General features: G+C 42.0%; 2 protein-coding genes across 5 annotated transcripts in view; one reads left to right on the top strand and one right to left on the bottom strand.

Moving 5' to 3' along the window:
- GJC1 (gap junction protein gamma 1) lies at nucleotides 1-25566 on the top strand. Of its 3 annotated transcripts, none has more exons than XM_050934970.1 (3): nucleotides 1-61; nucleotides 23772-23847; nucleotides 23977-25566. In XM_050934970.1, the coding sequence occupies exon 3, from the start codon at nucleotides 23996-23998 to the stop codon at nucleotides 25175-25177; it is 1182 nt and encodes a 393-aa protein (XP_050790927.1). In that variant the 5' UTR covers nucleotides 1-61; nucleotides 23772-23847; nucleotides 23977-23995; the 3' UTR covers nucleotides 25178-25566. The 3 variants fall into 3 exon arrangements, with proteins under 3 accessions (XP_050790927.1, XP_050790926.1, XP_050790925.1); XM_050934969.1 differs by lacking the exon at nucleotides 1-61 and adding an exon at nucleotides 2558-2638; XM_050934968.1 differs by lacking the exon at nucleotides 1-61 and adding an exon at nucleotides 22892-23044.
- Nucleotides 1-26699, bottom strand: part of ADAM11 (ADAM metallopeptidase domain 11) — a 672244-nt gene that overhangs the window by 544482 nt on the left and 101063 nt on the right. The window lies entirely within an intron of this gene.

Below are 26699 nucleotides of genomic sequence, written 5' to 3' on the forward strand. Positions count from 1 at the left end.
CTGCAGAAATGGCTGTATTTCTGTGTGGGCATGCTTCCAGATGAAAGGAACTATACATAAGGTACTAGTCCTGTTTTGTTATTATTATTGCTGTTTCATATTTATTTTTCAAATGACATAGGTAGAAAGATGCAGTGTAGTTGTAGCCATGGGGGTCCCAAGATATTAGAGAGCTAAGATGGGTGTGATAATATCTTTTATTGGACCAACTTCTGTTGGTGAGAGAGACAAGCTGTGTGTGGCTGGAAAACTAGTGTCTCTCACTAACAGAAGTTGGTCCAATAAAAGATATCACCTCCCCCCACCTTGTCTCTCTGATAAGTAGAGAGGAGTAGTATAGAATAATTACTTTTAAAAATGTTTTATATAATTTGGAGTGGGGGAACACATTATTTTAAAATGTTGTTTTAAATAAATTGCTTTCAGGAGAAGATGTGGGATGCCAGGATTGCCAGCATCTAACCAGAAATAAATGTTCAAAGCAAAACAACAGACCCTGTTGCATTCAGTACTGAGCCCTTATTACCAGAAAGATATTGACAAACTGGATGGAGTTGGGAGAAGGGCAATTCAGAAGTGGCCAGGGAGCTGGGGAGAATGATTTAGAACAGTGGTTTTCTGGTCCACACACTATGTCTAAGATTTCCAATGGGGTCCACATCTCCATTTAAAATTTTTTAGCAATCTGAAAATGAAAATAAGGTTGAAAATCATTGATTTAGAAGATCGAAAGAGCTAACTATGTATAGCTTGGTGAAGTGATGACTAAGGGGATGCGATACATGTCTCAGCATTGAGAAAGGATTTTTGGACACCCTGCAAGGCTGGGGAATAGCTGTAATGGGGTGTGCCAGGGGTATAAGAGAAACAGGATGAAATTAACAGAGAGAAACACCTTACAATCTAACTAGCATCAGGCAAACAACTTGCAATGTGCAGCTGGTATCAGTGTGTAACTGGCATCAGCCAGGAGCTTGCAATGTGCAGTTGACACCATATACCGGGGGTAAGCAACCTATGGCACACGTGCCGAAGGCAGCACACAAGCTGATTTTCAGTGGCGCTCTCACTGCCCAGGTCCTAGCCACCGATCGGGGGGGGGGGGGGGGGGGGGGAGAGGGACGCTGCATTTTAATTTAATTTTAAATGAACCTTCTTAAACATTTAAAAACCTTATTTACTTTACATACAATAGTTTAGTTATATATTAAAGACTTATAAAAAGAGATCTTCTAAAAACATTAAAATGTATTACTAGTACACAAAACCTTAGAGCAAATAAATGAAGATTTGGCACAGCACTTCTGAAAGGTTGCTAACCACTGCCATATACAAAAACACATGCGTCAGGCATCCTGTATGCAACCACCCTGTGCTATGCAACTGGCATCATGCGTGCAAACACCTTGCATTGTGTGTGCAAATAACACATATGGCAAATTGCCAGCACTATTATGATGGGTCTCATACTTTCTCTTCGGGGGGTGGGGGGGGGGGAGTTCAGGGCACCATTTCTTGCCCTTAAAATGGAATATTAATTACCCCACTAGTATCCTAAAGAAGGGGAGTGGAGAGGAAGAGACCTGGGCCCATCCTCTACTCCAGGTCCCAGCCCAGGGGCCCTGAGGATAGTGGTGAATCACGTGAACTGACATTTCCTTCCCCTGGGCTACTTCACTCTCCTGCCCTTCAGCTTGTGGGGGGGGGGGCTTCCTACCCTCCCTCTGCACAAGCCAGGTGCCCCTTACCTAGGGTCTTGGACTTCTGAACCCACCACAGCACTTCTCCAAACTGTCCTCTGCTCCAACACCAATGCTTTCTGCTCCTACTCCCACACTGTCTGATTGCAGCAGGAGGGTTTTCTCATGTGACTAACTGCAGGTGCTGTAACTGGCTTCAGGTGCTCTAGTTAATTTATAGTAAACTTTCTTCCCCTTACATGGAATAAGGCTTCGTCCTAACCCTCTCCTGCTGCCCTCTGGCCATGCTGTACCACACACTGCATGTGCAACCACCACCTTGCACAGGGCACCTTGCATCGCACTTACAATCGCCTTGCACTGGGCAACTGGCATCACGTGAGCAAACGCCCTGTGCTGTGTGTTCAAAGGATATCGGGCGTGCAAACACCACCTAGCACAAGGCAACTGGCATCACGTCAGCAAACGCCTTGCACTCTGTGCAAATGACATCGCGCGTGCAAACACCACCTTACATTGTGCAACTGGCACCGCGCGTGCAAACGCCTTGCACTCTGTGCAAATGACATCGCGCGTGCAAACACCACCTTACATTGTGCAACTGGCACCGCGCGTGCAAACCCCTTGCACTATGTGCAAATGACATCGCGCGTGCAACCACCACCTAGGACAGGGCACCTGGCACCGCGTGTGCAAACCACCGCCCCCGGCAACTGCCGTGCGCCCCGCGCCGTGCACCGCCCGAGCGGAGCCCCCCCCGCAGACAGGAGCGGCCGGTGGGGAGCTGCGCATGCGCCCCGCTGCCCTCGCCTGGCGGGGGGCGGCCCCGGGAGGCTCCGAGCGCTGGGTCCGGCCGGCCGAGGGGAGCGATGCGGGGCCGCTCCCGGGCACGGACCGGCCAGAGACCCGCCCGGCCGCGCCCTGGAGCCGCCGGCCGAGTGAGTGAGCGGGGGACACCGCCGGGCCGGCTGGGGGGCGCTGGGGGGGCAGTGGGGCTGGGAGAATTGGGGGGGTTGGCTGGGGCAGTGGGGTTGGTAGGAGTAGTGGGGGTACTGGGGCTGGCAGGGTTGGGGGGCAGTGGGGTTGGGGGGGTTGGCTGGGGCAGTGGGGCTGACAGACCGTTGGGGGTACTGGGGCTGGCAGGGTTGGGGGGAAGTGGGGTTGGTAGGAGTAGTGGGGGTACTGGAGCTGGCAGGGTTGGGGGGCAGTGGGGTGGGGGGTGTTGGCTGGGGCAGTGGGGCTGACAGACAGTTGGGGGTAGTGGGGTTGGTAGGGATAGTGGGGGCAGTGGGGCTGGTGGGGGCTGGCTGGGGCACTGGGGCTGACAGACGGTTAGGGGTACTGGGGCTGGCAGAGTTGGTGGGGGCAGTGGGGCTGGTGGGGGAGCACTGGGGCTGGCAGGGCTGGCTGGGGCAGTGAAACTGGTGGGGGTGGGAAGAGGACATCAAGTGTGTGTCAGGGACTCAGGGTGGTTTACAAGCTGCCTCCATCCTGTGAGTTTTGAAGCATTAAAAATCCCAGTGGTTCCCTGGTCGCCGCGGGTCCTGTGGGGATGCAGCTCAGCAGGGCCAGTGCTAGGCGTGAGCAGACCAGGCAAGTGCTTGTGTCCCCATTAACTATTAGTGTGTTTTATTGGGGGGAGGAAATATTCCTGTTTAGGCCCCTCAGTGGGCTAGTACCATCACTGCAGTTATAGGGTGGACAGAGACACCCAGGTGACCGGCAGGGGTAGGGCCCTGTATGCCATGGAAATACCCTGCTGACCATACGGATGAGCTTCATGCAGGGAATTGGCCCTTGTCAGAGACAGGACTGAAGAGGGGGAGGGAAAAGAGGGGACCCTCTTGTCTCTTATAAATGTGTATAGTTTGGAAACAAGCCCAAATCCAACACAGTTCCAAACCTTTTCAGAGCATTTCATAGGAACCCTATAACAACCGAGGGTTATAAGTAAAGTGTAGGGCTACGAACAGTCTTCAGCTAGTTAATGCAAAAGATGGGGAAGGAATGTAAGGCTATGTCTACACCAGCAACTGAACGACAAAACTTTTGTCTTTCAGGGGTGTTAAAACACACACGCTCCCGAAAGACAAAAGTTTTGCCAACGACACGCTCTGGTGTGAAAAGCTCTTTTGTTGGCAGGACCACTCTAATGCTAACAGCACTCGTTGGCGGTGGAAGTTTCAGGAGAGACGACAAACAGCGACTACACCGTGCTCCTTTTAGTGACGCAGCTGTAGCGACATAAACCTGTCGCTAAAAGCGGCGTTGTGTAGACAAAGCCAAAGTAGCAAATTTGGAAGAACTTTCTGAGAGCAGTAAAGAGCCAAGCTGGAGTTAGTGTATCCAGAGTGAGCGCGGCAGAAGTATAGATGATGTGATGATGGAGCAAGCCATCTCCTTAGGAAAACAGTTTTTCCTTCTGGGTACTCCCCATTATTTTCTGGGGTTCACATTCAATCCTTTCAGCTAGGATCCTATCCCCCATTTGTGTTCACGCTCAAGCTCCAGTGAGACCAAGTGAAGTGAGTGCAAGTTTGTTTTGGTTTCTTTTTTTGTTTTGGTTGCTTTTAGGATAATAAAAATGTTAACAATTTAAATTCTTGTTTGAGTTGGGGAGGAGGGGTTGTGCTTAAAATCTATCAAGCCACCTGCAGTTGCGAAGAGATTGTGCTTTTGGGTGAGGGTTGAATTTGTTAGGGTGTGGTGGCGCTGATGGGTTGGCGTGGTTTGGTGATAGATCACCAGTATTTTTTTCAACAGCATTGTTTCAGTGTCTCCGTCATGGTTGCATTTTGCTTCCCAGTAGCTATGCCTGCACACATGGAGTCTGAGATATCTGCTATAATTAGAGGGGAGGGAAAAGATTAATGAAATATTATTGCCTAAACTACTTTGTTGAAATAATTGGCTGGGAGAGGATAGAGCTAGAAAGAGACTGGAGTTTGCGTTTCTCATCATTACTGATTATTGTCAAAAAGGTTTTCAGGCTCCAGTACGAGAGGAAAACCCATGGTATCCCCCTGGAGTTGTTCTGACTTGCATTGCAATTTGTCTGCACAGTATAGGGGGAGGAGGAAGGGGGCTGTGCTAGGAGGTTCTCAAACAATAACAGTGTTGGAAAATGACTTTCTTATGTTTCAGCTTCTGTCAATTTTTTTTTCAAGAGCACTTTAATTTTCACCCTAGCTGAAATAGATGCTCACAGATTATTTCTTCTCCACATTCAACAATATAATTTTGAGTATCTTGTCTTTGTCCTTTTGGTACAACACTTGACGTCTCCTCGCATTGAGTCTAATATTTTTTCCACTAGGAACCAGTGAACCATGTGAGTAAATTTTAGCAATAATTCTGTGCTGCTTCTGTCTTTCCCCTCTCTTTCTGTTAAAAAATCCAATCCACTTTTCTTACTTTGTGAAATTTTGGTTTCAAGTGTGCTGCAATTTCCGCAACAGCCTATTGTGATCACAGAGGTAAAAGGGAAGCTTTAACGATATGTATCTAGTGAAATCAACCCTGTCAAAGCTATTTTTATAGATCATGCTCTTTTGTAGCAGAGTTCAAAAGGCAGGCTGGAATTTGCTGTTTTGAATTTGTTCTTCATAATTATTATTTAAAAGGAAGTTTTAGAAGTAACCTTAGCTGATGAGTGTGGGCCAGATACAATACTACAATAGTTTTTCTAGTTTGAAAACTTTCCAAAGTGAACCCAAGAGTCCTACTTAGGTGTTGTTGATGTAACTTGATCATTTGAATTGTCAACAATTTAGAGGTTATTTTACTAAATTAATTCTCTGGGCTATTAAAAATTAACTATTAACATTTACAAAAAATTGGAAGTTGCAGGGGGTAACAAGTAACGTATACTAGATTTAGGGGAAGATTTCAGAGGCACCTAACCAGTGAAAATCAATAGGAATTGCAGGGGGTAACAAGTAACGTATACTAGATTTAGGGGAAGATTTCAGAGGCACCTAATCAGTGAAAATCAATAGGAATTAAGTGGCTAACTGCCATTTGAAAATCTTTCCCTTAGGTTTTAAATGTGAGCAGAGAGGAAGGATTGCTTAGTGAGCAGAGAGGAAGGATTGCATGGAAAACCTAAGCAGCTGACACACATTAAGACTAAACATGTGTATATATATTCCTGAGCCAAAAAGTGCAGGAGTCTAGAAAATTTAATTGTGAAATGTCTTTTGTTATCAGAGCTGTTTTTTTAGTAAGAACCAAGACTGTAAATCTTTCCAAGTAGCTATTCCATAGATGTGGGCTGTTTTGCAAAGCTATAGTTTTATAGATGAAAAAGGATTTTAGATATTCTTTTTGAAACTAAATAGGATATTTGGCCGTTATGGGAGGTGAAACTTCTGTGTTAGCATTAAGTATTTGTATTCGATTATGGGGGGGACAGTGGATTGGTGCTCAGGATGTGTCCCCCATAAGTACTCAGCTGCAGTTTGTCTGGGGAAGTAGACAGTCCAACTAGCAGTGCATACGCCAAAAAATATCAGATTATGGGCATATAGACATGAAGCCTTGAATATCTCTGAATTCGTTATAATGCAATCTCTTCCTTTTCTAAGTAGAACAAAATTTACTTACATATATATGTTTTGACATTGGAGGGAATATGTTATATCCTGGTAGTGTAAGGATTGAGTAATGTTAACACAGCCTTCAGCATTAGCACTTGCTTTTTTGCTTGGTAGAGAATATTGGCCCCAAATTACAGGGTTACTTTCTCTTGGTTTCAAGACATACCAAGGAGTCTATAATTTCCATCGGAACAGCAATAAGCAGACGGACCTTTAATACTCTTTCATGCAAGGATGCGCTTCTACAAGCAGATCTATGCTGCTTCTCCCCATCCCCACCTCTGCCCTCCAGAATAGCCTGCAAGCATTTGGTGCAAATACAGATCCCAGTGTGGGAACTTGATCTCATGACCTTTTGGCCCCAGATTTTAAAATTCTACCAACAGCACCAAAATCAGGTTGCAAATAGCTACCTTAAATCACCGTATCTTACTACATTTATGTAAAACTGTTAAAATGGTGATAGGCTAAGACAGTGGTTCTCAAACGTTTGTACTGGTGTCCCCTTTCCCATAGCACGCCTCTGACTGTGACCCCCCCTTATACATTAAAAACACTTTTTATATATTTAACACCATTATAAATGCTAGAGGCAAAGTGGGGTTTGGGGTGGAGGCTGACGGCTCACAACCCCCCACGTAATAACCTTGTAACCCCCTGAAGGGTCCCGACCCGCAGTTTGAGAACCCCTGTTCTAAGAAGAGAAGAGACTGTTCCCAACCTGGGTTTAGCAGCAGAGGCGCCATCTGACTTCTCTGTGTGCCTAGACAGGAAATGTGGAAGTACACAGCTGCATACTCTCTGCTCTGAGATGCAACCTCCTGAAGGACTGGTGTACGTACAGTCTGTCCTGTTCTCCCCAAAAGTCATTGAACTGAGGTAGGTATTTGATCTGACTTGTATAAAGCTTTGTGGAGTAATTTAAAATGCAAGCTGGAAAAAGTTGTGTTTCTGGATGTAGTATAGCACATGTGGGGCTGGCCAGGAGGTGTAGATTTAGGGTGAACAACTTTTTTTTTGGTTTCTTTGTAATGAAACTATATGCTGTACTCATGAGAGCTATGTATTCTGTGGTCCAGTTGAAAGGATGGGTGTGTGTGTCGGGGGAGATGAAAGAAGGATATAAATATGCTAGCAGCTATTTTAAGACTTTGAAACATCACTAGCAGCAAGTTTTGCTTGGGCAGATCAGAATGGGTTTAAGCCAGCTATGGCCTGACAGTCTTTGGAACTGAGTGCTAAAGGCTCTAAAGCAATGGTTCTCAGTCAGGGGTATGCAGGAGACTGAGCAAAGGTGCAGGTGCTGTTCATGAACCAAGTCAGCTGTACATTCAGACTGATCACCATTTTAGAGTCTTTTGGCTGAATTAGATCAGAATTGGGAATGCGTCTTTTACAAATATATCTACAACTCCTGTGAAAGGAATTTTTTTCAGTTTTCAGTATCTCTTTTCTATTTGAGTAGCTGTAATTTGACTGTAACATTTTGCTCTGAATTGAATTGTTGCACGTAAAGTCTTGGTCCAACAATGAACTTCTTTATATAGGTTTGGGAAGTTGTTTTGGATTTGATTATAGAGAAATCTGTTTTAAGAGACCATCCAAGATTCCAGAAATGTTGCGTACAATTTTGATACAACACCTACTTCTGCTAAGCCACCCGTTTCTATCAGTCTTGTGAGTGGTCTCTTAGGATGGTTTTCGCTGTGTTTTTCAAACCAATCCAACTTTTCAAAACTTATGAAGGGGAATTCTTTCGTAGACAGAGACTGTATGTGCCTGATAAGGATTGAATTCTTGCACAGATTTTGCTAAGTTGTGGTGTGTGTTCTGGGTGGGGGCTAGAGAGCATGTGGATCTAGGTGAGAGTTTGTCCTTTTGCCTTTCAGAAGTCTTTTGAGGTTCAGAAAAAAATTAAATGAATCATGAAATCAGCTATTGCAAATACTCTTAATTTAATCACAAAATGAAAAATAAGGGCAAAGGACCACAAAGTCTTTATGAACTGTTTTAAATTACCATGCTGTCAAGTGTGTTTTGGTAATAGAGCACAGTGACATTCTAATGGAGTGATATTTTCAGAAGTAAAACTTTTTGGCGGGAGGATTATGTGTATAATTTAAAGTTCGGAGCTTTTCTGCAGCAAGATACGATACTTACCATTGCACAGTGGCAAAAAGATCAACTGCATTCTACCTGCTGAAAATGTATATTGCTTAGTTAAAGGCTAGCTATAAAACATGTTGAACTATGGACTATTTAAGTAGTGGTGATGTTTAAATTAACATCTCAGAATTTCTGTGATAAAATGAATTAGAAGCTTCTTTTTTTAACCCTATAAACAAAAAGATCTATTTGAAATAATGAATAGTGTATTTATGGTCATAGCTGTATTAAGGGAAATCCAATGGAAAATTTGAGTCAGCTGAGCTGATGTTTGAGGCATTTCCCTATGGAATCGTTGGACTGAAAAATGATGTTTTGTATGCTTAAACTTGAACAGATGCTTCAAAACACAGACACACAATCTATTTCAAGGCAAGTTTAACATTAGCAGTTCCATTTACACGACCAGGATTAACTTGTGAACACTTCCATTTTAAATACCTATTTTCAGTGCCTTTTAGTTCACCTCCAAGGCCCAAAGTCAGAAAGGTCTTTAAGCACGTGTCTAACTAAGTAGTCCAATTGATGTCAGTAGCTTATAGTTAGACATGTGTTTAAGTGACTTGCTGAATTGGAATCTAAATTTCCACTTAGGAAATGAGGATAAATCCTGCATTCCTTTCTTAACAGAAGTTTTGCCTAAATAAGGACATGGGATTGGTCTTCAACTATAACAGAAATTAGTTCCACCTTTTTAGAAACAGGTTTGTCAGACAACAGAATAACAGCAGCTTACGGTACTTGTCTGGGCTCCAGTACTCAAAAGGAAATGTAAACTTTATAACAGGCAATCAGCAAGTCTGACACACCAAACTCTTTTATGCAAACACCACATATTTGGTGCTGCTGAACAGGTGATACATTGCATGTTATCGTTCACCTTTCCCCCAAGTCTCACCTGTACTCTAAACGCTAATCCTTGCCCCCTAGGACTATTTTAAAATTTCTCAACGGCTTCAAACAGTTGCCATTTCTCATTCAAGAAACAGCCTGTTAGAGCACTGAGTCTTCTTTACTCCCCAAGTGTGGAAATTTGTACTGGTAAGAGGAGCAGAACTGGTGACATTAGTGATAGGGTCTAACTTGATCGCCATATTTGGGGTTGGGAAGGAATTTCTCCCTGGGTCAGTTTGGCCAACACCCTGGGAGGGGTTCGCTTTCCTCTGCAGCATAGAATCATAGACTATCAGGGTTGGAAGGGACCTCAGGAGGTCATCTAGTGCAGCCCCCTGCTCAAAGCAGGACCAACTCCCGACTAAATCATCCCAGTCAGGGCTTTGTCAAGCCTGACTTTAAAAATCTCCAAGGAAGGAAATTCCACCATCTCCCTAGGTCATAGGTGTCATGAGTCAAGCATAGGTCATGAGTCATGTTTAAACTAGTATAAATGGTGAATTGTTTGTAACTTGAAGTCTTTAAACCATGATTTGAGGATTTCAGTAACTCAGCCAGAGGTTATGGGCCTATTTCAGGAATGGGTGAGGTTTGGTGACCTGCAATATGCAGGAGATCAGACTAGATGGTCACAATGGTCCCTTCTGACCTTAAAGTCCGTGAGTCTAATATAGTTCAATGGCTGGTGAAGGGCTGAACTTGGGCACTTTGTTATTTGAAAGGTTCCTGGAAACTCCTGAGGCATTAGACTTTAGTAGTTTAATACTATTTTAGGAGGATCAATTTTAGGTCACTTTTTTAGAAGATTCTTAAATTTATTACATGTCTTTTCCCTCCGTCTGGCAGTTGGATTGATGTTATTGAAGGACCTGGGCTTTACAGGTGAAGGAATGTGAAAAATAATCATGCTTTTTTTAAGAGAAATTAAACTATGAAGTATTTCTAAAATATGTGGCATCTACAGAATACATGATAGTACCGTTTGGCGTAATGGCTTTATTGGCACTCATTTGGGGAGCTCTGAATAACTCACCCATGACTTGGCCACTTGTGAATAATGTGGCCATTGCTAACTCGTAGATGAAGCATCTGTGTATCTAATCACCATTTATAAAGTGCTTTACATCACACTATCCTGCATTCTCATTCCCTCTCTTACTGTAACTCATGGTATGTATTTATATAACAGTGTGCTATCCAAAGGACTTGAGTGATGCATTGAATTTCTGGTGTGTGTGTACTTTTTATTTTAAGGGTTAATGGTGAGTAAGGATTGTAGGATCAGGCCATTTAATTGGAAGAGGCACTTTTAAGAGGTCAGGGTTAAACAGTTGTTGTATTAGTTTGAAAGGATGAGTACAAAGTTAACACTGACCAGGATTTACAGACATGGAATACATTTGTCTTCAGGGCTGTGCTCTCTTGTATAAAACCACTTCCTTTTTGATTGTATTAAAGTAAAAATAATCTCCCAGTTCTCACTTCAAACATTTTTCAAGTATTTTAAAAATACGTGTATGCTTTTGGTTAAAAGCAGACATCTATTTAAAACAGATACTCAGGCTAATGCAAAGATACTGAGGTTAAAAAACGTTCAGAAATGGAAATACTCTTAACAACTGAAAACTTCAACAGAACCCAAATAAAAATACTTTGTTAAAAAAATTAATTCAAGTGTACAGAAAAACTGTGTGCAAGTATCTTCATTTTCACTCCATCAGTCTAAAAATTATCTTCCCTAGCCCTGCTCCCAAATCAAGTCTTTTTCTATGTTCCTACTGCCCCCTTCGCTGGAACTTTCCTTCTCTTCAACTCGACATTTCCGTGCCGCAATTCAGGTTGTTTTACAGAATGGCCTGATCCTACTCCCATTGCAGTCCATGGCAGAATTCTTAACTGACCTCAGTGTCAGCAAAATGTGGCTATTTTCACTGGTGTTGAGGGCTGTGTATATTATTACCTTGAATGAATCCCTGTGCTGCATTCTGGAAGAGGAGGGAAGTGAAATTCAGCTGCTAAGCAAACTAATCCAATAAGCGTGGCTCGTCTACCAGTGGCACGATTGTTTTTACTTTATTATTGTGTTACTCCAGCTAATTGGTTTGTGTATGTTGTTTTTATATCTAGCACATGCATATTGAGGAGGTGCTGTCTTTTGTGATCTACTTGTGACTTGTCCCATGTGCACTAGGAAATTAACCCATTGCTGATAATGGTTATCAGCAAGGGGTCCCCCTGAAATGGTGGTCAAAACAGCTGCCCTGGTAGCAGAAGTGAAGTGATGTGAAGGAGCCTGTTTTCAGCACCCTTATACAATTGAGACCTGATTCCACCAAGTCAGACAAGGGGAAATTTCCTAGTGTAGATGGTGCCTTAGAGATGATAAACCAACAGATGATCAGTGCTTCCTTGTTCCCATGTCCTGCTGGCAGCCATTATGGATGAAGAGCTTGCATCTGTCTTCTCTTTCAGAGTGAATGAGGCAGAAAATGTGGCCGGGGCTCAGATTGTCTTTGTATTAAGCAGGGTCGCTGATGTCTCAATCAGAAAACAGTTACATCAGTTTGGACAGACCAATGCTGTTACTCTTCCAAATTATTAGTAAATACACATGTACTGTATTACAACAAATAGCATGGATGGATGTTGAAGCATTTAGAACAAAAACTAGCTTGTCTATAATGTTTTAACATTTTTCTCTATCTTTACAATCTCCTCTTAAATTTTTATTTTTGTAAAGCAAGTGGGAGATTATTGGGATCCATATTTCATAGTGTAAACCTGCCCAGTCTTGGAAAGAAGTGTCTTATCTGACTGAGGACAACCTGGATCTCAAACTTGGTTGTCTGACAAGAGAAAGTATGTTTTTAAATATCTATTTTTTAAAATATCTAAATTGAGTTTTTAAAAGATTTTGTTGTGTTCTGGGTTGTGTGTTTGTGAAGTCCCTCTTATAAGGACAAACTGCTAATCTGATCTGGCCAGCACTTAAAATTCTGTGCCCCTGACTCCACAGTGTGTCTGTGCTGAGGCTGAAGTTGAATAATAATCTTACTAAGCAGTAATTCTGTTCCATGTGGCGTTCAAGTAAAATGTGTATACACAAGCAAAAACTTAATTTAGTGAGTGTTAAGCTTGTATCAGGATACACCCTACTCACCCAAAATCTTGAAAGCATGAAAATAAGAAATTAAAGAAGTCTCTTGGCTTCCGTGACATTTTCACATTACCTACAGTGCTGTTGGTAACACACTCCAGCATAAAGCATTCACTTCCCTCTCCTAAAAGCAGTATGTCCCCCAGCTTGCACTCTGCTGCAAAACCTTAGCAGTGACTTCAGATGCTCTTGCATCAGCAGATCGATGCATCTAACTGTCTCACATTCTGTGCAGTTGGGAAGTTAATATGCATTACGGTTTTGGAGGTTGCTGGTAGGTTTCATGGCCTTACTTAATAATAAGGTTGGTGAAATACATGGCAATATAAACAGCAGTTAATAGAGGCAAGGTTTGAACTCACACAATCTAGGCTCCTAGCTTACTGTAGTTTTCTCCAGGCTACAAGATATGGTCCATGAAGGTCTTTTTCCTCCTTCCCGTTCTAACTACAACTGATTACCCTGTGGCACATTTCTTTTCGGCTATTTTAAAAAGTGAAAAATCATTAGACGAACAAATACAGCCAAAGCAAAACCGATAATGTAGTAATTAACACACGAAGAACAATATATGGTGTAAAGCCTAGGATTTCAGATTTCTTGTAAAAGGAGTCCAGAAAAGATCAGATGCGCAATCAAATCTTTAGAAAGTGGTAATTTTGAAATTTTTGTTCTTAGTCTCCACCCATTTTACATCAGCCTACCATAACAATTCAAATATTACTCAATGTTTGCATTCCATATTTCTGGGTTTTTTGAGTATTTTTAGAAAATGAAGATTTTAAAATTCCTGTTAAATTGAAATGTGTGTCCCAGCATTGACTCTACTCCAGCAACAGCTCCAGCTTACTATATTTGCTTTTCCCAAAACAAAGCAAGTGGAGCTGAAGTGTCAGTTAATTCTAGTATTTAATAGCATTTACAAGGAAACTGAGGCAGCAGGCTAATATTTTTGCAGAAGGAATGGATGATTTGCTTGCCCAACCTGCCGTTTTGCTAATCTCCTCTTGTTCCACTAAATTATTTGCACCTGTACTGAATTTTGGAAAGGGTGCCCATGGCTAAACACACGTTGTCCATATAGTGCTGTATGGCACCCACCGGTTATGTGTGTAGGGTACAGTGTGGTTTAGAAAACTCTGCTGATGGTTTGGTAGGACAGCATAGTTATCTTTTACCCTTGAGCACAGATGACCCCTCCTTTCAAATGCTGCTCAGAAGTCATTTTGGTATACAAACAACCTGCAGGCGATGAAGCAGTTGTGAAGAAGGCCATTCAGCTCATCTCGCTGGTGGCAGCCATCCTGCTCAGAGTTCAGTGCTTGCTGTAGAAGGAGTCTTGCAATCCTGTGCTGTGCTGGAGGCTTAGAACGTTTTCCTTTCCTGCAAAGCCTAGACCAGCAGGGATTTCAAAGTGCTGGGTAGCCTGTTAAATCCAGGCTGTCTGCTCAGATGCAGTCAAACTTCTCCACTAAAATTTACAGGTAAATTGCACCCAATTGGCTGTCTTTGTGGGAGCAGGATCTGTTGTAGGAGCACCAGTGATCTGTATGCTATGTATAACCTGTATGCTCAAAAGGTCTGTTACACTCCCCTCCCTCCCGCCCTCCTTGTCTCCTCTCCCTCTCTGAATACCTGTGAAGTGGCTTCCCCCTCCCCCTCCCTCCTGGAATTTTTGTGGGATGAATGGGCTGGTTGAACAGATGGAAGATCAGAAGAGCTTCCAGGTAGACAAGGTGTCTGGGACTCTAATTAGGCAGCACTCACACACCCAGTGCATGGACACTGGTTGAGGTGGAGTGTAACCAACCAGATGCGGCCAAGTCATCTCTAGTTGCAGGCCATGAGGAGCAGGTCCTTAAAAGGGGAAGGGGCCATGTGCTCAGGAGTGCGCTCACCTCCCGTGGAGGCCCTTCGCCCGGACCTCCTGGCCAGTGGTTCTCTGCATTGCATTCCTTCGTGCCTTGGGAAGACTTACCTTCATCGCACCATCAATTGCTGTGCTGTGGGACACTTACCTTAAAGGATCCTGGCATCTCCAGTGCCATACCTGTCCTGGGAGCGTGAGTATGTGAGTGGTGACCCCCCCCCCACTTCTTTTGAGCTTAGCTATCAGTATAATAAACGTGTTGCTTTCTGCCAAACTCTGGTGGATTATTAGTCCTCCCTAAGTTCACTAGCTGGCCCGATTTTGGGTAACAGGATCAGGCTAAGAAAGCACTTGTATGTCAAAGCAATGAGTGTGGTATAAATGCTGCAACCTGACAGAAGCTTTGTGTGACGAGTTGGATCACAGAAACTCCCTTGGGAACTGCCAACTGATGTGCCAAGACTACTTCCGCCCTTGCTTTCCCTGCCAGCCTGGGATCCCAGCACCCGGTCTTGTTGAGCCGGGGTCTGAGCCGTGTGCCCCAAAGCTGCAAACTTAACTGAAAGCAACTTACAGAAATGTTCCTGTCTTTAACACTCAGATGCCCAACTCCCAATGTGGTCCATACCCCAAATAAATCTGTTTTATCCTGTATAAACTTTATACAGGATAAACTCATAAATTGTTCGCCCTCTATAACACTGATAGATATGCACAGCTGTTTTGCTCCCCCCCCAGGTATTAATACATACTCTGAGTTAATAAGTAAAAAGTGATTTTATTACATACAGGAAGTAGGATTTAAGTGGTTCCAAGTAGTGACAGACAGAACAAAGTGGATTAGCAAGTAAAATAAAATAAAACACGCCAGTCTGTGTCTAAGAAAACTGAATACAGATAAAATCTCACCAGTTCCAGTGAGCTTCCTTTTACAGATGAGTCTCCTGCTAGTCTGGGTCCAGCAATCACTCACACCCCCTGTAGTTACTGTCCTTTGTTCCAGTTTCTTTCAGGTATCCTTGGGGCTGGAGAGGCTCTCTCGTTAGCCAGCTGAATACAAAATGGAGGGGTTTCCTACGGGTTTAAATAGACTTTCTCTTGTTGGGGGGGGACCCCCTCCTCTCTCCTATGCAAAGTCCAGCTCCAAGATGGAGTTTTGGAGTCACATGGGCAAGTCACATGTCCATGCATGAATGACATGAAAGACACAACTCTGCAAGCTGTTTTCTGAGTGTGCAGACTTTTCTGAGTTCATGACAGTTGTGCTTCACTTCTGAATGCAATTGGCGGTGGCTTGTATAAAGCCTGACGACTTAAATGATATCACCATTTGTCCCTGTGTAACTTGCGATGTTTGGGATCTTCTACGGTGCTGACAGCTGTTTTGGAGACTGGAGGCAGGGGGTTGTCCATGTAGGTTCCTTCAGATTGGAACTTGCATGCTTTGTCGGTTAGTGGGAGCTGCTTGCTAACTAGCAGGCATCTTCCTGAGATGGTCTGGATGTGAAGAACTTGTTGCTAAGAGCTTAGTTGGGGACATTCATCCGTGTGAGTCCAGAGACTGGGCTGTGAGCTTATGTTGCCACAATCAAAATACGAATGAATGAATAAAGTAAATTACTGTGCGATAGCAATTACAAGGAAAGTGAGGAGAAAGATCAGCTTCTATTTTCTGCCTCAAGTCGGATTTGCCAGACAGACAGTAGATATACCCAGAAGTTTTAGGTGCTGGCAGGCACTTCATCTTTACCATGGGTTTTCTCCCAAGCTGCTGGAGAATTGGATTCTTCCTAGCTTGATAGCTGGATGTGAACAGGTTTCTGTAGAGCTTGTTCCTGTGCTATTGAAATGTGCTTGTTGTGTGGGCCTGTTTTGGGAAACGTGGATTCTGTGTGTGTGTGTGTGTGTGTGTGTGTGTGTGTGTGTGTGTGTGCATAGCACTGTGATAGGCACCTTAGAGAGCAGGGGGGGGTTCTTCTCATGTGGGGAGCCCACAGCAGTTAGATTGGGTGGAGGAACAAAAAGAACTGATTGATATTCTCTCTCACATACTCTCACACACACACACACACACACACACACACACACACACAAAATCAGAATTAATTGCATCATGATGGACGGGAGTCTTAGATATTCAGTTTCTTTTTGTTACTGGGAGTTGTTATTCTTCCTCGCACGTTGCACTGGAAACCACCTTTTTGGACATAATGAAGTAGGTACAGGGCCGGTGCAACCATTTAGGCGGACTAGGCGGTTGCCTAGGGCGCCGAGATTTGAGAGCGCCAAAAAGCGCCCCCCAATTTTTTTTTAAATGGTTGAGCAGCCGCTGCTGCTGGGACAGAGAGGTAGTCTGAGCTGCTGGCGGTAGCCGGCAGTCCAGGGTGTCCCCTGGGTCAGGGCACCGCCGGAGGGGGCGGCAGGCAGCTCCCGTGGAGCTGCCGCAGTGGTGCCTGCAGGCAGTCCGGTGGTCCGCGGCTCGGATGGAGCTGCCGCAGTTGTGCCCGCGGACGGTCTGCTGCTCGCGCGGCTCCGGTGGACCTCCCGCAGACACCACTGCAGCAGCTCCTCTGGAGCTGCGGGACCAGTGCGCAGGGCGGCGAAATTGCTGTCCACCTAGGGTGCTCAAAACCCTAGTGCCGGTCCTGAGTAGGTACTGCTTTCATGTGAACTATAGGGGAGCATTCCTAAACTGAAGACCATTTTTGCATCCATATTAGTTCACTTATAGGGCACAGCAGGCTATTTGGAGGTTCATTCCGTAGCTGTAAATGTAGGTTTGTGTTCTGATCTGATTTATATAATGTGGATTGTTCAAAAAGAAAAGACGTGTTCTCGACCTTTATTTTTTTGACATTACAAGTATTTCACGGTTCTATCTAGGCTTGGCAGAATTCAATATTTACTTATTTTTTAAAAAGTTTTGACAGATAATATTGATGTTTATTGTAAAGCATTTTTCCCTATTTTTGTCAATTTACATTGTCACAGTTGCAGCAAATTATGGAGAGTCAGACACTGTGAGAGTCAGACAATTATTGAATGACAGGAGAGAGTAGCCAAGTGAAAAACTTTAGAAAAGTTAAAGCACAAATTGTCAGCATCACATGTCAAAATATACAAAGTAAATATGCTTAAATCAAACTGATAAGTTCTCAAACAACATTTTTCTGTCTGTCTTTAAATTTCCATTATTATTCTTGGAAATATTTTTTTATCTCTTGGTGCACGTACAGTGAAATTGATGTTTACAAACATTCATAAAAATCTATTCCTTGCAAAACCCATTTATATCTCATTTTAAAGTCTTATGGGATGGGATCTAAGGTCTCATAATTTCACATACAACTTTAAACTGTGGGGAAATGATGTAGGGAATCAACAGAACCTTGTTCAAATGCCCAAAATATGAGGGCAGAATAAGACTAGTCATCAAATGTCTGTTCAGGAATCTTGTCCAAATAGACATTGACAGTGTGGCTTTTTCTGAACCCTTTTCTGTTTTTAACATGTCACATGAGACTTGCAAGATGGACTGAATAGCCCAGCTATTTGAAAAACAGGGTTTTTTAAAAAAAGTAGCCGAATCCTCTGTCAGACATGTTATATAAGCACACAGAAACAAAGAATTTTTATCCACTGGTTTAGCAACTGGTTTTACATGAATCTATTTCAGCTGTGTAAAATCATAAACTTTAATTAACAATTCTGGGATAGATGGCGCCAGGGATTAGTGGAGAGTTGGGATCAAATCCCATTTCATGTCACAAGTTTCACTAAGAGGGTGATGACACACTGAAATGGTTTACCTAGGGAGGTAGTGGAACCTCCATCCTTAGAGGTTTTTAAGGCCCGGCTTGACAAAGCTTTGGCTGGGATGATTTAGTTGGTGTCGGTCCTGCTTTGAGCAGGGGATTGGACTAGATGACTTCCTGAGGTCTCTTCCAACCCTGATATTCTATGATTTTAAGTGAAGGAAGCTTAATAATATTACATCGTCTCATCCCTGTCTCCGTTTGTCGGCATTGCAAAACTCCTACACAGTTCCGCTTGTCTAATTCAGGAGGGACTCAGCACTGAATTGCAGGTCAAGATAGATGCCTGCTGGCCGCGCTGTGTTGGGGAAGCTTGCACAGTGCCTGCATTGGGTTCAGCACAAGCTAATGACTTTTATTCCCTCTCTTCATGAACATTAAGATCTTGCTAATTTTTAAATGAAAGAAAAGGAAGCTACTTCCCTTCCTCTCAAGCACTTGTACATCTTGTGATCTCTGATGTTTGAATAGAAATGAGATTTGAATGAATAGTCATGATTAGTCATTTTAATTGGCCTTTGGGAGCAATTACATTTCATTCTGCATTTCTTGGAAGCACAATTGGTTACCAGTGAACTTACCAAATGTTAACTCCCACGTTCTTCTCAGCACACAGCTGCTAAATTGTTTGAAAGCAAAATGAAGTGAATATGATTTGAAGAACATGAATGGACCTAATTTAATTGGAGAAGATGTGATAAGATGTGGGTGGTGAAGGAAACCCCTTAGTTTGAGTGCCTTCCTCCTAAATGATTGCTTGTTCACGATGCAAGTGAACACGCACCCATACTTACTATTTAAGGCTGAACTTTTCAAAATAGTACAGAAGAGTTAGGTGCTCATATCCTATTAAAATTCAGTGGGAGTTGGCAGCCTAACTCCCTTAGGCTCCTCTGGAAAGTCCAGCCATAATATACAGGAAGATCCACCAACCCGTGTGGTCAGGTAGGCCTCTTGGTCACATATGGCTTAGAAATCACGAGACGGGAGGCTGGATCTGGTGAGGCCCACACCAGGATCATACCTGTGTCTGCCCAGGTCCATGGACTCTCTGTACTCCATATACAGGGAAGGGTAGGACTCTGTAGATCTGTTGGCTGGACTCCATACATAGGGACATGTGTGGAGCAGCTCTACTTCTACTCCATAGCCTGGGAACTGGGTAGATTCCATTCCCTGCCCAGTTGCTGCAGGACCCCTTTGTTCCAAGCCTATTTAGTCAGGCTTCGGCAGGGCAGTGGATTTGACCCATAGAGTGTTGACTCCTGACCAATTTCTCCAAGATCCTACTTCTTCAGCAAACTCTGTGGATAATGGAGCCAATGTTATACATCACTGCAAACAGCCAATGAGTGTTACAATAATAACCTCATCCCATCACCTGAGTCAGTGTTTATGCCAAGTCCATTTTTCAGTTCCTCTTTAGAGTGCCATCTGAAAGCAGGTAGGCAAAATTTGATTAATAAAGGTGTGATCTGGACCAACTTGCAGCCAGAGAAAAAGATCGTGCTGTTTGTATTGTCTACTCTGCCTGCTCTGAGCAGCTCTAAGTGGTGTTATGAACTTATGACAAATATAAGGAATGAAGGTTTCTCTCAAATGATGTAAATTAGTGGAAATGGCTGACAATTTGCCTTTTTCAGATGGGTGTCACTGTCCATAAACCTTTGTTTCAAACAATAGAGAGTTATTAAGTTAAATGTTCCCAGAACAGCAAATCTGGGAAGTATTAAGTGTACAGTGTGTATGTGAAGGTTACTGTTATAGCTGAGTCCTGCAGTATACATGTTGTAAAGGCAGAGACATGTATTCTGTAGCTGCAGCCAGTTTCATAAGGCTATTAAAGGATACCGTCAACTTAAAAATCACATTTCTATTTGTAATTTTTTTTGTCTCCTGTTTGTCACATCTATGATCACTGTATCTGACATCATAGAGAGAGAGAAATTTTCATTGTGCTTACATTTAAAAGCACTGTGTGCAATTAGTCTGTTTCCCATGTTTATGTTTTGGCACACAGCAAGATGAGAATTTTTTTTTAAAATGTGTTGTAAAATCACAAAAAAATTGGCAATGGGGTAGGAAAAGCAACTGAAGGGACTTTTAACTAACATAAACTTGCTAGATTTCACGACAAATGTCTTCTAAAACTAATGATCCAATTTCCTTTGTTATACTGTTAGCTGGTCTGTTTTAAAAGTTGGCTTCTCTGTTTTCAGCTCTTGGGAACTTGGAATGAACATTAATGCAGCCTGGAAATTAAAGGCCAAATTCTGCTTGTACTCCACATTTACACTGATGTAGCTTCACTGAATTCATTTCAGATGTATATTGTGGCTACTTAAGGTAAATTTAGGGCCAAATTTTGCTCTGAGTTGAGATATCAATTAAAAAAAAAAAAGCAAGTACATTTTGTGGCTCACTGGCCAACTACCAAGATATTAACTAGCATCATACATGGTCCATGTGTACAGTCAGAATTCTCAGGTAACTAGATTTGTATGGTTTAAAACCAGAAAGGACAATTAGATCATCTACTCTGGCCTTCTGCATGTCCCAAGCCATTACATTTCAGTGTTACCCTGTGTTGAGCCCAATAACTTGTTTTGACTAAAGCATATCTTCCAGATAGGCCTCTAGTCTTGATTTGAAGACATTAAGAGATGGATAATTCAGCACTTCCCTTGGTAATTTGTTCCAGTGGTTAATCACTCTCACTGTTATAAAATTGTGCCTTATTTCTGCTTTGAATTTGTGTGGCTTCAGCTTTCAGCCACTGGTTCTTGTTATGCTCTTCTCTGCTAGATTAAAGAGCCCTTTGGTACCCTGTATTTTCTCCCGATTTTCTGCATATTCATTGTAATTAAGTCACCTCTCAGTCTTCTTTTTGAGAGTCTAAATAGATTGAGCTCTTGAAGTTTCTCAGTTGTAAGACATTTTCTCGAGCCCTTAAACCATTTGTTTGGCTTTTTTTCTGCAATCTCTCCAACTTTTCACCAGTGTCATATGCAGAGATAAAATCTCCTCTGTAATCCTCCTCATTGATCCTCTGTATATACATCCCAGGATTGCTTTAGCCCTGTTTGCCACAGCATTGCACTGCGTCCTGATGTTGAGTTGCTTGCCTGCTATAACTTCTAAATCCTTCACAGAGTTCCTGCTTTCCAGGATACAGTCCCCCATTCTGTAGGTGTAGCCTGCATTTCTTGCTCCTACATGTAGAGCTTTGCATTTGGCCGTATTAAAGCTAGAACTGGGTGAACATATTTTGAGAAACAGTAAATTTGCCCCAAAAATGCATTTTTCAGGGCATCAAAACTATTCGCAGATTCAGATCAGATTTGGAAATAAAAAAAGGAAAAAACATTTTGAGAAAGTTGAAATGGTTCGTTTTGACCATTTCAAAACTAAATGTTTTGACTTTTTTCATTTTGAAGTGTTTGTTTTTGACTATTGTGAAATGAAATGGGGTTTCATTTTGAAATATAGCTGATTAAACAAGGGTAAAAAAACACCTGAAAACTACCTGAAACAAAAAAAATATATACTTTTGGGTCAAATGAAGCATTCTGTTTGACCCGAAACAGAATTTTTCCATTTTTTGTTTGTCTGTTTCAGAAAAGGGAGGAGGGGGCAGGGAATCCATTTTGGTCAAAGTCGATTTGAGAGGTTGAAGGAAAGGTTAGGCTTGGCCCCTGAACCAAAAAATCAGTTATTCACTCTAATTAAAATGTATTTTGTTTGAATGGACCCACTGACCATGCGATCCATGCCCTGTCCTCGTCATTATTTACTCTTCTGCGAATCTTTGTGTCATCTGCAAATTTTAATTTGATGAAAATGTTGAAAAGCATAGTACTGATTCCAGTGGAACCCAGTTAATGAAGATTCCCCATTGGTGACTGCATTTTGAGATCTGTTACTTACCCAGTTCTTAATCCATCTAACATGCACTCTCTTGGTATTGTATAGTGCTAATATTTTAACCATAATTCCATGCAGTATAAAGTCAAATGCCTTACAGATGTCTTAAGTATTTTCCATCTGCGCAGTTACCTTTATCAACCAAACTTGAAATCTCAACAAAGAATGAAATTAGGTTTGTCTGACCTGATCTTTTTCCATAATACCATATTGACTAGCATGAATTATATTCATATCCTTTAATTATTTATGAATTGCATCCTGTATCAATTTTTTTCCATTATTTTGCCCAGGATTTATGTCAGACTAGCTGGTCTGCAGTTACCTGGGTCATCAGCTTGTCCTGTTTGAATATTGGCAGAACATTATCATTCTTTCAGTCTCCTGGAATTTCCCCTGTATTTCAAGATTTATTAAAAATTAACATCAGCAGGGCAGAGATCTCCTCAGCCAACACTTGTAGGACTTCTGGGTGCAGATTATGTGGGTCTGCTAATTTAAATGTGTTTATCCTCAATATATATAGTTTAACATCCTTGGTTATCTAAAGAAGAGTTCTGTATAGCTTGATGAAAGCTTGTCTCTTTCACCAACAGAAGTTGGTCCAGTAAAAGATATTACCTCACCCTGTTTATCTCTGGAAATACTTTGTCATCCTTGTGATGTGCGTCTTTTATCCTGCTGCTTTCCAAATGAAGAACAGAAATATTTATTGAACACTTTGGCCTTTTCAGCATCATTTCTCCATGGATCTGAAGAAGTGGGGTTTTTGCGCACGAAAGCTTATGCCCAAATACATCTGTTAGTCTTTAAGGTGACACCGGACTCCCCGTTGTTTTTGTGGATACAGACTGACACCACTACCCCTCTGATGCTACTTCATCATCATTAACGGTTTTATCATCTCTATCTAATAATGGGTCTGTATCATTATTAGGATTTCTTTTGTTCCTAAAATACTTTACAAATTTAGTAATTTCTACTGACTGCTATTGATTTCTCTTTTCCCTGTTTGTTACATTTTCCTTTTGCCCCCCAGCTAGCACTGCCTATTAATCTCATGGTGACTCCTGTCAGAGTAGGCACTTCTTAGGTATCTTTTGTGCAATGAATGGAAAATGTTACACTTACGTTAGCCTCACTAGGATCCTAATTCAAAATCCACTGAAGTCAATAGAAAGACTCCCATTGACTTTATTAGGCTTGGGAATAAGGCCTTGGAATAAAATCCTCCTTGAGGAAAAAAGGTGCAGTTGTGTTTCTGCTACAATTTCTTGTCTGTAAGGATGTTGTTACTAGCGTTATTCGGCTTTCTGTGTACTGTATTTTTCACAATTCAAGGGCAGAATGAGTGGATTTTGTTAAATCTTTTTTTTAATATGCAAGTGTACAGGAGAGCCGATGAAATGTTTTAGTGAGAGTACACGTTGAGTTCTGGATACTCAATGCCCATTACATTTCATCGTAATTGGGCTTTCATATCCCATAGGTTGCTGTGAGAATCTCAGCCTAAATGTGTAAACAGTCATTTTTATTCAAATTTGAGGTACAGAAGCATCAGCATGTTTATCCCACCTTTTTGTAATAACCTGGGAAACGTTTGTGGATTGGTACTTAAGAACTTTTTTTCTTCTTCTCTATTTTTAGTGGCATTCTTGAAAACCTAAAAAGGAAACTTAGATTCTTCAGGCAAATTTTGGCTGGTAGAGATTCTGGATAACAGGTGAGACAGCAAAAGAGTTTAGATGTAGAATTTTTGTATGGATGATTACATTTCCTTGCTCTTTTGATTAAATGTTGGCAGTATTGAGGCTGAGTGTTTTAAACTCTTAACATGTCTCTCTTTTTTAAGATAAAACGATTTGACCACCATGAGTTGGAGTTTCTTGACCCGTCTGTTAGAGGAAATCCACAATCATTCAACATTTGTTGGCAAAATCTGGCTGACGGTTTTGATTGTCTTTCGGATTGTCCTTACGGCTGTGGGAGGGGAATCCATCTATTATGATGAACAAAGCAAGTTTGTATGCAACACGGAACAACCGGGATGTGAGAATGTTTGCTATGATGCTTTTGCTCCTCTTTCGCATGTGAGATTTTGGGTGTTTCAGATCATTCTTGTAGCCACTCCATCGGTGATGTATTTAGGCTATGCCATTCATAAAATTGCCAGAATGGTGGAACATAACGAACCTGATAAAAGAACCAGGAGCAAAACCTTTTCAATGCGCTGGAAACAACACCGTGGCTTGGAGGAGACAGAGGATGACCACGAAGAAGATCCAATGATGTACCCAGAAATAGAGCTAGAAAGTGAGCGGGAGAACAAGGAGCAGCCAGCCCTCACTAAAGCTAAACACGATGGCAGGCGGCGAATTCGAGAGGATGGGCTCATGAAAATCTATGTGCTGCAGCTGCTATCTAGGACTATGTTCGAAGTTGGCTTTCTTGTTGGTCAATATTTTTTGTATGGGTTTGAAGTCAGCCCCACGTTTGTATGTAGCAGAAAACCATGCCCACACAAGATAGATTGTTTCATTTCAAGGCCTACCGAAAAGACCATTTTCCTTTTAATAATGTATGGTGTAAGCTGCCTGTGTTTACTTTTGAATGTCTGGGAGATGCTCCATTTGGGATTTGGTACAATCCGAGACACATTAAACAGTAAAAGAAAAGAGCTGGAAGATTCTGGTACCTATAACTACCCTTTTACTTGGAATACTCCATCTGCTCCTCCTGGCTATAACATTGCAGTCAAGCCAGATCAGATCCAATATACTGAATTGTCCAATGCCAAAATGGCCTACAAGCAAAACAAAGCGAATATAGCTCAGGAGCAGCAGTATGGGAGCAACGAAGAAAACATTCCAGCCGACCTAGAAAATCTGCAGAGGGAGATTAAAGTGGCTCAGGAACGTCTGGACCTTGCAATCCAGGCATATAATAACCAAAACAATCCCACCAGTTCCAGAGAGAAGAAATCCAAAGCAGGCTCAAACAAAAGTAGTGCCAGTAGCAAATCGGGGGATGGAAAGACCTCTGTGTGGATTTAACGTTCGCTGAACTTGTACTTTTTTTCTTAGTTAATGATAACCAGCAATTCACTGAATAATTACTTTCATTAAGTAAACATTTGATTCTGTTTATCTTCAGGGATTCTGTTGGCTAGTGATCCAAGCTCTCAGAAAGTTTATGCACATGCCCTAGAGTTACAGAATTTTATTCTTGTGTCTTCCAGGTCAGGAGACAAACAGGTATATTTAAATCATTCTTGTTGAACGGTTTACACTGTATGTACAGAATTATGGTGCATTTATTCTGCACAATTTTTTGTATTTGTACGTTGGACCTCTGCAGTTATACTTTTTATATTAAAGAAAAGAAACTAATACAGGTAACACTTAGCATTTTGCTAGTTCTGTTACTGTGGTCAGCAGACTTATTTTTCTCTTGTTTTTTGCTTTTGTTTGTCTGTGCTGCATTTCAGAAGTGCCTTGTACATGCGCACAAGACAAGAGGATTCTTCAGTTACCTAGGGAGCCTATATAGTGTTGACTGCTTATCAGCAGAGCAGTCAAGGGTTTGGAGAATATTTAATGGTGCCACTGGTTGCATCTTTATACAGTTATGTGCAGCTCACAGGATGAAAGTGTCATATACTAACCAGAATGTGCCAGAATGTTGCACCTTGTGGTTTAAATTATTTAGACAAACATACGTGGGTTGTAAGGCATCAGTTCAGAGTAAGAATGCCATAGACAATTGGGGAGGGCAGGGTTTTGTAAGCTTTATCCAACAGGAGAAAGAGAAACTTAGAACTACTATAAAATGTTCTAAGAAAAAAATGGGTAGAAATTACTGTGTATTCAATAATTCCATGACATTTATGTGAAATGCACAATAAGGTATTTGTTTCGTTAAGGTCTTACTATAATGCAAAACCCTGTGAGGGCATTAAATTGTTACAGTAACTTCAGGGTAACTGATTTTTTTTTTTTTTTACAAAATGACCTGACTTTGTGTAGTCACTGTAAACTGTATTTGTTATGCATTACATTAGAAGGAAGCTTTTGATAGTCCCCTTCCTCCCCCACCCAGAAAAAAAAACCACAACAAAAACTTTGTTTATAGGAATATATTGAAAATTTGACAAAGATCCCTCACCCCCAAGCCATCTTTCTTCCATTGTGTCCTAGGAACTCAGCTCAAACAGAGCAATATGTAAATATTAGATTTCTGCTTGAGAGACTAGTTGGATGTAGCATTCTGAGGGTTTGGCATTAAAGTTAAATTTATAATTAGAAAAAGGAGAATGCAGTATTACTGCCTTTGGCAGTGTCTTTCTGGCAAGGGGAAGCATTAATGTTTGAGAGATGCTGATGAGTTGTATATGCTTTTAGCTACTATTTATAATATAGTCAAGGCCATGCTCTGTTTTCTCTTCTGTGAAATTTTAGTCCATTTAATAGATTGGGGGGGAAAGTATTAAGGGAAAACTCCTGTTCTGTCGTGAGGCTCCCTCATTCCCACACCGCCGTGGATACAGTTAATCAGGGGCACATTTCCAGAGGTGAG

Source organism: Gopherus flavomarginatus, chromosome 25 (assembly GCF_025201925.1).
Source record: "Gopherus flavomarginatus isolate rGopFla2 chromosome 25, rGopFla2.mat.asm, whole genome shotgun sequence".
In the NCBI taxonomy this organism is placed as follows: domain Eukaryota; kingdom Metazoa; phylum Chordata; order Testudines; family Testudinidae; genus Gopherus; species Gopherus flavomarginatus.

Coding starts and splice junctions, on each gene's coding strand:
- GJC1 (XM_050934970.1), top strand. CDS start 23,996: ATGAGTTGGAGTTTCTTGACCCGTCTGTTAGAGGAAATCCACAATCAT.